The sequence below is a fragment of the Apteryx mantelli genome, unplaced genomic scaffold (genome assembly GCF_036417845.1).
Source record: "Apteryx mantelli isolate bAptMan1 unplaced genomic scaffold, bAptMan1.hap1 HAP1_SCAFFOLD_182, whole genome shotgun sequence".
NCBI lineage: Eukaryota > Metazoa > Chordata > Aves > Apterygiformes > Apterygidae > Apteryx > Apteryx mantelli.
The window spans coordinates 1-11,061 of NW_027118535.1; the positions used below are offsets into that span (position 1 = coordinate 1).

The 11,061-nt window shown below is 73.2% G+C and overlaps 1 protein-coding gene across 1 annotated transcript; it reads left to right on the top strand.

Moving 5' to 3' along the window:
- Nucleotides 1-1,948: 1,948 nt before the first annotated feature.
- LOC136995926 (protein capicua homolog) lies at nt 1,949-7,304 on the top strand (the record flags this gene model as incomplete). Its single annotated transcript, XM_067316921.1, is given in 8 exon segments — nt 1,949-2,149; nt 2,152-2,218; nt 2,801-2,995; nt 4,251-4,437; nt 4,785-4,939; nt 5,032-5,170; nt 5,845-5,969; nt 6,857-7,304. Coding segments are annotated over 8 exon segments (1,368 nt in total), but the record flags the coding sequence as incomplete, so codon positions are not given.
- Between the last annotated feature and the right edge of the window lie 3,757 nt (nt 7,305-11,061).

Genomic DNA, 11,061 nt, shown 5'->3' on the forward strand with positions numbered 1-11,061 from the left:
TGGCCAGATCCGTGGGTCTGACCCCCCCCCCCGTGCCCCCCCCCCAGCCCAGGCGGCGTCGCCGGTGCAGGGGGGTCACGGGGGGGGGGGTTATGGGGTCCGGGGGGGTCTCTGTGGGTCGGGGGGGGTCTCTATGGGTCGGGGGGGCCAGGCCGTGGGTCCGGGGGGGGTCGCCGTGAGTCCGGGGGGGGGGCCAGGCCGTGGGTCTGACCCCCCCCCTTGTCCCCCCCCCAGCCCAGGCGGCGTCGCCCGTGCAGGGGGGTCACGAGGGGGGGGGTTATGGGGGTCCGGGGGGGTCTCTGTGGGTCGGGGGGGGTCTCTATGGGTCGGGGGGGTCTCTATGGGTCGGGGGGGCCAGGCCGTGGGTCCGGGGGGGGTGTTGCCGTGGGTCTGACCCCCCCCCTTGTCCCCCCCCCAGCCCAGGCGGCGTCGCCGGTGCAGGCGTCGGGGCCCTCGGCCCACCTGGTGCCGGGGAAGGTGCTGGTGCCCCTGGGCGCCCCCCCCCCCGGCCGTGCGGCCCCCCCCGGCCCCCCCGGCGCCGCACCCCGGCAAGGTCAGTGCCGCGTGTCGTCCCCCCCCCCCGCGTGTCGTCACCCCCCCGCGTCCCCCCACGGCCCCCCTGTGTCCCCCCATGTCCGTGTCCCCCTTATGTCCCCCATGTCCCCGTGTCCGTGTCTCCTCCTTGTCCCCCCTGTGTCCCCCCCGTGTCCCCCCGTGTCCCCTCTATGTCCCCTCTTGTCCGTGTCCCCTCCATGTCCCCGTGTCCCCTCCGTGTCCCTCAGTGTCCCCCCACGTCCCCCCACATCGTCCATGTCCCCCCGTGTCCGTGTCCCCTCCTTGTCCCCCCGTGTCACCCCATGTTCTCTCTGTGCCCCTCAATGTCCCCCATGTCCCTGTGTCCCCCCACGTCGCCTGTGTCCCCCCATGTCCCCCCCATATCCCCCCGTGTCCCCCTATGTCCCATGTCCCCGTGTCCATGTCCCCTCCTTGTCCCCTCATGTCCCTTCCGTGTCCCTACCTATGTCCCCGTGTCCCCTCTATGTCTCATGTCCCCGTGTCCCCCGTGTCCCTCAATGTCCCCCCACGTCCCTGTGTCCCCCCACATCATCCGTGTCCCCCCTATGTCCCCTTTTGTCCGTGTCCCCTCCTTGTCCCCCCGTGTCACCCCATCCCCTCTGTGTTCCTCAATGTCCCCCGTGTCCCCCTATGTCCCCCATGTCCGTGTCCCTTCCTTGTCCCCTCGTCACCCCGTCCCCCATCCTCTCCACCCCGTGTCCCCCCCCGTGTCCTTTCCTGGTGCTCTATGTCCCCCCACATCATCCGTGTCCCCCGTGTCCCCTCCTTGTTCCCCCGTCTCCAGTCCCTTCTACTCTATGTCCTTGTTTTCGTGTCCCCCTCCCTGTCCCGTGTCCCCATTCCTCATCCCCCCTTGTCCCCCCGTGTCCCCCCACGTCCCCTTGTCCCCGTGTCCCTTCCGCATCCCCATTCCTCACCGCCCGTGTCCCCCCCGTGTCCCCCCCGCGTCCCCTCAGTGTCCCCATCCCTCGTCCCCCATGTCTCCTCCGTGTCCCCCCCGTGTCCCCATGTCCCCCCTGCATCCCCGTGTCCCCCCCGTGTCCCCTCCATGTCCCTCTGCGTCCCCTCGTCCCCCCCACGTCCCCGCGTGTCCCCCCCACGTCCCCTCAGTGTCCCCATCCCTCATCCCCATGTCTCTTCCGTGTCCCCATGTCCCCCCTGCATCCCCTCGTCCCCCCCGTGTCCCCTCTGCGTCCCCTTGTCCCCCTGTGTCCCCCCCATGTCCCCTCAGCGTCCCCATCCCTTATCCTCCGTGTCCCCCCCCCGTGTCCCCATGTCCCCCCATGTCCCCTCGGGTCCCCCCACGTCCCCTTCGTGTCCCCTCCGTGTCCCCCCCGCGTCCCCCCCCCGCCTAACGCCTCCCCCCCCCCAGATCATCCAGCTGAGCCCGGTGCCCGTGGTGCCGCCGGCGAGCCCCGGGGGGGCGGGGGGGGCGCCGGGCCCCCCCCCGAAGGTGCTGCTGCCCTCGGCCGCCCGCATCGCCTACGTGCAGCCGGGGCCCCCCCCGGGCGCCGCCGCCGCCGCCCCCCCGGCCCCCCCCGCCGCCCCCCCGCCGCCGCCGCCTACGTCCAGCCCCCCGTCGCCCTGGGCTTCACCGCCATCGGCCCGGGGGGCTCCGCCATCGTCCAGCCCCTGCTGCCCGGTGAGGGGGGCCCCTCGCTCTGCCCCACATGTGGGGGGGGCCACGGGGCTGGGGGGGGGGGCTAATGTCCTGCCCCACAGCGGGGAATGGGGCTGGGGGGGGGGGGAGGCTCCGCCATCGTCCAGCCCCTGCTGCCCGGTGAGGGGGGGCTGGGGGGGGCCCTCGCTCTGCCCCACATGTGGGGGGGGGTAATGGGGCTGGGGGGGTGAACGTCCTGCCCCATAGCGGGGAATGGGGCTGGGGGGGAGGGTCCTGCCATCGTCCAGCCCCTGCTGCCCGGTGAGGGGGGGCCGGGGGGGTCCCCTCACTCTGCCCCACATGTGGGGGGGGCAATGGGGCCGGGGGGGGGGGCGAACGTCCTGCCCCATAGCGGGGAATGGGGCTGGGGGGGGGGGAACGTCCTGCCCCATAGCGGGGAATGGGGCTGGGGGGGGGCTCCGCCATCGTCCAGCCCCTACTGCCCGGTGAGGGTGCCGGGGGGGGGGGTCCTGCCCCACATGGGGCTATGGGGCCGGGGGGGGGAGGGGCCGGGGTGTGGGGCAGCCCCATCTCACCCCCCCCCCGTGTCCCCCCCCCCCCCAGGGCAGAGCCCGCTGCTGGCGCCGGGGCCCGTGGGGGTGTCGCCGCTGTCATCGCCGCCATCTATCCCGGCCCCCCGGCGCCGCCCCCGCCCCCCGCTGGTCTACAGCGTGGCCGGCTCCGCCCCCGGCTCCGCCCCCGGCTCCGCCCCCACCATCCTGCCCAAGGGGGGCAGCGCCCCTGGCCAGGGCCCTGCAGGTATGTGCAGGGGGGCGTGGCCAGGGGGAGGTGGGTGGGGCCAAGGGGAGGGTGGAGGTAATGGGGTGGGGCTAGGGGGTGCTGCAGGGGTGGGTGGGGCTATGGAAGGGGTGGGGCCAAGGTGGGGTCAAGGTGGGGGTGGAGCCCAGGAGGGTGGGTGGGGTTAAGGGAGGGAGGGGGTGGGGCTAATGGGGTGGTGGGAGGGGAAATGCTAATGAGGGGTGTGGCTAGGGAATGGGAGGAGCGATGCTAATGAGAGGTGGGGTTGAGTGTGGCTAAAGGGAAGGGGCAGGGCTAAAGGAAGGTTTGGGGTATAGGGGTGGGCCAAAGGGGTGGGTGGGGCTATGTGGGTGGGGCTAAGGGGAAGGGGTGGGGCTAAGGGGTGGGTCTATGAGAAAAGGGTGGGTTGGGGGCGGGGTTAAGGCAGGACTATGGGGGTGGGGCTAAAGGAAAGGGGTTGGGTGTGGCTTTGGGAGAAGGGGCGTGGCCACCAGCTTTGTGGGGCGGGGCTTGGCCCTGCAGAACCTGCAGCTGGGGGGGTGGGGGGAGGCAGGGAGGTGGGCAGGGGGCGGGGCCTGCAGGAGAGGGCGGGGCCTCAGCCACCCCCCCCTCCCTCCCCCCCCCGCAGGCCCCCCTGAGCTTCCCCCCCGGCGCCGGCCCGGCCCCCCCGGCCCCCCCCGAAGCCCCCCCAGAAGGTGAAAGCCGCCATCGCCAGCATCCCCGTGGGCTGCTACGAGGCGCCGCCGCCCCCCCGGGCCCCCCCGGAGCCGCCCCGGGCCCCCCCGGAGCCGCCCTCGCCCCCCCCGCTGCCCCCCCCGCCGCCGCCGGGGGGAGGAGGGGGAGGAGGGGGAGGAGGGGGGGACTGGGACGGGCGCCCCCCCTCGCCCCCGGGGGCCCCCTCCCCGCCCGGCGCCGAGGCCTGGAGCCAGCGGGACCCCGGGGAGGAGCGGCCCCCCCCCCCGCCGCCGCCGCCGCCGCCCCCCCCAGCCCGCCGCCGCCCCCCCCGGGGGGGTAAAGCCGCCGACACGGTGAGTGAATCCCCCCCAAATAAAACCCCGTGTTCCCCCCCCCCCAAAACGGGGTGCTGACCCCCCCTTTTTGCGTGTGTTGTGTGTGTGTGTGTCCCCCCCCCCGCAGGCCCCCAAATTCCCCGTCTCCCCGACTGGCGGCTGCCGGCCCCCCGAGAGCCGCCTGGAGGCCCCGGCCCCCCCCACTGCTGCCGCCGCCGCCGCTGCCCCCCCCCCCGGCCGCCCCCCCGCCGCCGGCCCCTCGGCCGCCAGCCCCACGGCGCCCGGGGGGGGGACCAGCGAGGGGGCCCCCCCCAGCCGTGGCGGCCCCGCGCCCCCCCCCCGCCGAGGGCCCCGAGCGCAAGGAGGGGGGGGCCGCAAGAAGGTGAAGGTGCGGCCCCCCCCGCTGAAGAAAACCTTCGACTCCGTGGACAAGTGAGCGCCGCCGCCGGGGGGGGGGGGGGGGAATCGGGGGGAGCCATGGCGGGGGGCTGCTATGGGGCTGGGGTCAAGGGGGGGGGGCTCATGGGGGGGGGGGTCGTTTCGGGGCTGGGGGCTGCTTGGGGGCACTTGGAGGCATGTGACACCCCCCCCCCGTTTGTGACCCCCCCCCTCCCTCTCCATGTCCCTTCCCCCCCCCAGCAGGGTCCTGTCGGAGGTGGACTTCGAGGAGGGCCGGGGGGTGGGGGGGGGCGGTGCGTGTTCCCTCCTGTTTGTGACCCCCCCCTTTGCCCCCCCCCGTTGTGACCCCCGCCCCGTTGTTGCCCCCCCCCCCCCCCCAGCAGGGTCCTGTCGGAGGTGGACTTCGAGGAGCGCTTCGCCGAGCTGCCCGAGTTCCGGCCCGAGGAGGTGCTGCCCTCGCCCACGCTGCAGTCGCTGGCCACCTCCCCCCGCGCCATCCTGGGCAGCTACCGCAAGAAGCGCAAGAACTCCACCGGTGAGCGCCTACGCCGGGGGGGGGGGGACGACACACACACACGCGTGCGTGTGCCCCCCCCCCTCGCTGATACCCCCCCCCACCCCCCGCAGACCTGGACTCCTCCACCGAGGACCCCATCTCGCCCAAGCGCAAGATGCGCCGGCGCTCGAGCTGCAGCTCCGAGCCCAACACGCCCAAGAGCGCCAAGTGCGAGGGCGACATCTTCACCTTCGACAAGACCGGTGAGGGGCCCCCGGGGGGGGGGGGGGGGCTCCTGGGGGGAGTTTTGGGGGGCTCCTTGGGGGTCTGGGGGGAGTTTTGGGGGGGCTACTTGGGGGCCTGGGGGGTCTTGGGAGGCCCTTGGGGGTCTGGGGGGTTGGGGGCTCCTTGGGGGTCTGGGGACTCTTAGGAGGACCTGGGGAAGGTCTTTGGGGGTCTTGGGAGGGTCTGGGGGGCCATTTGGGGGTCTGGGGGGGTTGGGGGGCTCCTTGGGGGTCTGGGGGGTCTTGGGAGGACCTGGGGAGGGTCCTTGAGTGTCTTGAGGGGGTTTTGGGGGGCTCCTTAGAGGTCTGGGGTGGATTTTGGGGGGCTGCTTGGGGGCCTGGGGGGGGTCTTTAGGGCTCTTGGGGGGGTCTTTGAGGGGCTCCTTGGGGTCTTGAGGGGGTCTGGGGGGGTCTTGGAGGGCTCCTCGGGGGTCTGGGGAGGGTCTGGGGGGGCTCGTGGGGACCTGGGGGGTTCTTGGGAGTCGGGGGGGGTCTTTAGGGCTCTTGGGGGGGTCCTGGGGGGGTCTGGGGGGGTCCTTGGGGGGGTCCCTGGAGTCCGTGGGGCGCCCGTTGGGCTGGGGGGGGGTGCGGGGGGGTCCCGTGGGGCAGGGGGGGGTGCCGCTCCCCGCTGACCCCCCCCCCCCCGGCGCAGGCTCGGAGTGCGGACGACGTGCTGGGGGAGCTGGAGTACGAGAAGGTGCCGTACTCGTCGCTGCGCCGCACCCTGGACCAGCGCCGCGCCCTCGTCATGCAGCTCTTCCAGGAGCACGGCTTCTTCCCCTCCGGTCAGGGCGACCCCCCCGGACCCCCACCCCCCACCCCCAAACCCCCCTGCGACCCCCAACCGCGTCCCCAACCCCCCCCATCACGTCCCCAAATCGTGTCCCCAAACCTCGTCCCCGAACCCCTGCCCAGCCCCGGACGCCCAGGCAACGGCAGCGTTACAGTCACCCCATGTCCCCCCCCCCCATGGTGTCCCCCCCTGTGGTGACGCAGCCCTGTCCCCCCAGCCCAGGCTATAGCGGCGTTCCAGGCCCCCCGTGTCCCCCCTGCGGTGTCTCCCCCCCCCGTGTCCCTGGGGTGTCCCCGTGTCCCCCCCTGTGGTGACACGGCGGTGACGCAGCGCTGTCCCCCCAGCCCAGGCCACGGTGGCATTCCAGGCCCCCCGTGTCCCGCCTGTGGTGTCCCCCCCCGCGGTGTCCCTGTGTCCCCATGGTGTCCCCACTGTGTCCCCCCCCGTGTCCCCATGGTGTCCCTGTGGTGTCCCCCCCACGGTGTCCCCCTCCATGGTGACATAGTGTCACATCTGTGTCCCCCCAGCCCAGGCCACGGCATCGTTCCAGGCCCCCTGTGTCCCCCCCCCCCCACTGTCCCTGCAGTGTCTCCCCCCGTGGTGTCCCCATGTCCCACCCCCCCCCCGTGTCCCCATGGTGTCCCCGCAGTGTCCCCATGTCCCCGCGGTGTCCCTGTGTCCCCCCCGCGGGTGACGCGTTCCGTGTCCCCCCAGCCCAGGCCACGGCGGCGTTCCAGGCCCCCCGTGGTCCCCCCCCCCCACTGTCCCTGCAGTGTCCCCCCCCGTGGTGTCCCCATGTCCCACCCCCCCCCCCCGTGTCCCCATGTCCCCACAGTGTCCCTGTGTCCCCCCCGCGGTGACGCGTCCGTGTCCCCCCAGCCCAGGCCACGGCAGCGTTCCAGGCGCGCTACGCCGACATCTTCCCCACCAAGGTCTGCCTGCAGCTCAAGATCCGCGAGGTGCGACAGAAGATCATGCAGGCGGCCACGCCCGCCGAGCAGGCCCCGCCCACCCCCGACGCCCCCCGAGGCCCCGCCCCCGGAGCCCGCCCCTGCTGGGGCCCCGGACCCCGCCCCTGCCGAGGCCACGCCCCCTGCCTGGGAGGCCACCCCGCCCTCCCCGGCTGCCCGGTGAAAGGCCCCGCCCCCCCTGCTGACGCCATCATTGCACCGCTCTGACCCCGCCCCCCTGTCGCCGAGCAACGACCATTCCAGGCTGCCGCCCCCCATCGCCGTGGAGACCGAGGGGGCGGGGCCGGGGCGCGGGGGAGGGGGGCGCTGTAAAGTGACCGATTTCTTTTAATAACGTTAAATATTTTGAGACCCGACGCGCTCGTTGCCTGTGTGTCGCCCCCCCTCCAGAGGGGCGGGGCCGGCGCCAGGCTCCGCCCCCCCAGCCCCTGCAGCAGAGATTTGGGGGGAGGGGGGGTGGCGCCGGCGGCTTCGGCCAATGGGAGGGCGGGCTCCCCGGGCGGCGTGGCGGGCTGCGCTGCCATTGGCTGCGGCTCCTCGGGGGAGGGGAGGCTGGTGCTGCAGGCGGTGCCAGGGGGCGGGGCCACACCTGGCCACACCCCATTAAAGGTCTTTGAGCTGCCACGCCTGTTTCTGTGTCCCCGCCCCCTGCACTGCCACGCCCCTCCCCCTTCGCCACAGGGACGCCAGCCCAGGCCCCCACGTGGGGACGCCGTGGGGACGCCGTGGGGCAGGGGGACATCACAGGACGCTGTGGGGACGCCATGGGGCAGGGAGACATCGCAGGACGCTGTGGGGACGCCATGGGGCAGGGAGACATCGCAGGACGCTGTGGGGACGCTGTGGGGCAGGGGGACATCACGGGGACGCCGTGGGGATGTCACGGGGACGCCGTGGGGCAGGGGGACGTCACAGGACGCCATGGGGACACCATGGGGATGCCGTGGGGCAGGGAGACATCACAGGACGCTGTGGGGATGCCATGGGGCAGGGAGACACTGTGGGGACACCATGGGGCAGGGGGATGCCGTGGGGACACCGTGGGGATGCCATGGGGCAGGGGGACATCACAGGACGCTGTGGGGATGCCGTGGGGACACCATGGGGACACCGTGGGGCAGGGGGACGTCACAGGGATGCCATGGGGACACCATGGGGACGCCGTGGGGCAGGGGGATGTCACAGGGCCGCCGTGGGGCCAGCACAGGGATGTGGGGACACTGTGGGGCTGCCACGGGGGCAGGGGGGGCACCTCGGGGATGTCACGGGGGTGCCACGGGGACACCGTGGGGCTGGCTCGGGGACACAGGGATGCCACAGGGCTGCTTTGGGGACACAAGGACGCCATGGGGACACAGGCGCACGGTGGGGCTGGTGTGGGGATGCCATGGGGCGGTGGCAGGGCTGTGGGGAGCTGGGGGGGGGGGGGGCATGCGCCGTGGGGACATCCTAGGACCCCCAGCCCCCTCCCCATGGCGCCGTGGGGCGCCCCCCCCACCCCCTGCAATGGTTCGGTCCACACAAGGGGCGGGGCTGGAGGCAAAAGGGGTGGGGCCACAGCTCTGGGGGCGGGGCTGGGAGCAGAGCCCCCCCCCTGCACAATGGCTCCGCCCATCGCAGCCCCATTCAAAGCGCCGTGGGGGCACCACAACCCCCTCATCAATGGGGACATGGGGACATGGTGACCCCCAACCCCATGGGGCCACAGTGGCCTCAGCACCGTGAGGACACCGAGACTCAGCCCCACAGGGAGGCCGTGACCCCCTGCCCCACGGGCACAAAGTTCCCTCAGCCCCATGGGGACACGGTGACACCGGCCCTATGGGGGGTGGATGGGACACGATGGCCTCAGCCCAGTTGGGGGGACGCAGTGGCCCCGAAGGCCCCAGGCCCCACGTGCCCCCCCGCGGGGGCTGCGCCGCTCCCCCCCCCGCTCCAGGGTCACCTTCGTTAGCGCTGCCAGGCCGTTAGCGAGGCCGGTGAGGTAATGCGGCTCCCCAGGGCCCCGCCGCGGCTCCTCTCCTCCGCTCCGGGCTGCAGCAGCGATCGATGGCGGCGGTGGCTGGCGGCGCCGCGGTTTCTGTGCGGGCCGGGATGTCGTCCAGCGCCGGGGGGGGGGGGCAGGTGACCTGCGGTGACACCGTCTCCTTCGCGGGGAGGCTGCTGGAGCCGCTGCGGTGTCGGCACTGGTTGGGGGGGGGGGGAGGCGTTTGCCAGCTCCCGCCTGGGCTGAAACGGGGACAAGGACAGAGCAGGGGTCAGCGGCGACGGCGCTGGCCAAGGGGGCAGCTGCGCTGCGCACTGGGGAGCGTCCGGCTCGCGCTGCCCCAGGCCCGGCCATCTGCTCGGCAGCACCGGAGAGGCCGTGGCAAAGCGATGGAGGCCGTACGGGCCCCCCCGTCCCTTCAGCGGGGAGAGGAGAGGCTCCGTGAGGCAGCGGGGTGACAAAATGGCCCCCCGCGCCCTCACATGGCGGCCGGGGGCACGAGGGTCTCCCCCCCCCCGGGGGTTCCCCTGGCAACCGCCCAGCCAATGGGGGCTTGGCACCCCAAGTGCACAGCCAATCAGAGCACAGCTTTGCACACGGCCCCCTCCTCGGGCAGCGGGGAGCACGGCTGCTGGTCTGCACGCGGTCCCCCGGGGGGGGGGGGGGAAGCTTTGCACACGGCCCCCTCCTGCCCAAGGGGCTTCCAGAAGCTTCCACATGCTCCTGCTATGGCCACCCCGGCCCCCAAAACGCACAGAATCACCCCAAAACCCGCCCGTAGGGAGATCTGTAGCTGCTGCTGGTGGGAAGGGGTTTTACCATGGGGCTCCACGTCCCCGCAGTGGGGCGGGAGGCGGCGGCGGCGAGTACCTACCCCGGCGCCGGCGGAGCCCCCGCCACAGCCCGCCCTGGCAAGCCGGCTGCCGCGGCAGCTCCCCCCGAGGGCTGTTCGCAGCGGCGTCGCCCCTTCCCGCCCCGGCTCTGCTTCGCGGGCGGCGGCGCGCACTGCCCGCCCTCCTGACAAGAAACGCCCGCCAACCAACCAACCACGCCGCCTCTTTCAGCCACCCTGCAGCCCCCGGGGGCCAATGGCCGCCCGGCTTTGATGCGGCCGCGTGGAGGGCGCCCAATCGGAAGCGGCGGGGCTCGAGAGCTCGCCTGCGGGCGGCGGACACGACGAGTGGCCGCTCCTTTCCCGCGCTCCGCGGGAGGCAGCCAATCAGCGGCGAGCACACCCGGTGCCTCGTGCAGCCCAGACTCAACCAACCGCTGGAAAGGGAAGGGGGGGGGGCGGCCTGGGCAGAACCATTGCGAGCACGGGGGGGGAGCAAGGATGGAACCATTGCAAACATAGGGGCAGAGTGGGCAGAACCATTGCAAGCATGGGGGGGGGCCGCATGGGCAGAACCATTGCAAACACAGGAGGTGGGCCAAACCATTGAGCACGGGGGGCGTGGCAGCAACGGCAGAACCATTGTGAGCATGGGGGGGGGCAGAGTGGGCAGAACCATTGCAAGCGCAGGGGGTGGTGTTTCTCCCTGTTTTTCTCCCCCATGCCAGCGTTTCCCCCCGGCACCGGCATTTTCCTTGATTTCCTTTTCTGGATTTGCCTGATGAATAAACCGCCACTCCCGCCAATCTGTTTCCTCGTCCGAGCCACCCCGCAAGGGGCCAAGAGCGAGGCAGGAGCACGCACCCTCCTTCGCAGGTGTTAGGCCACGAGGACCCCACGATGTCACAGCTGGGCACCTGCGCTGGGCGTAGCAGTGGGGCCACCGTGCAGAGTGGGCACTGCGACATCGCATCCCGCCGCTGTGACATCACCGAGCGGTCATGACATCACAGCTGCGCTGCCTGCAAAGAGTTCTGCGGTGCCGTTAGGAGGCCGTGGCCTAAGCGCGCGAGGCGCCGTGACGTCACGCAGGGGCGGGGCCAGCCGCCCCTCTCCCGGCGCTCTGGCGCCCCCCGCGCGGCCGCGCCGCTCCCCTCCGCGAGGAGGAAGGGGGTGGGGGAAGAGCAAGCGAGGCATCACTTCCGCCTCGGCACCGCCCGCTCCGCGAGCTGATTGGCCGCGCGGAAGCCTCGCGGGCGTCGATTGGCGGAGCGGCTCTCGCGAGACCCCGAGC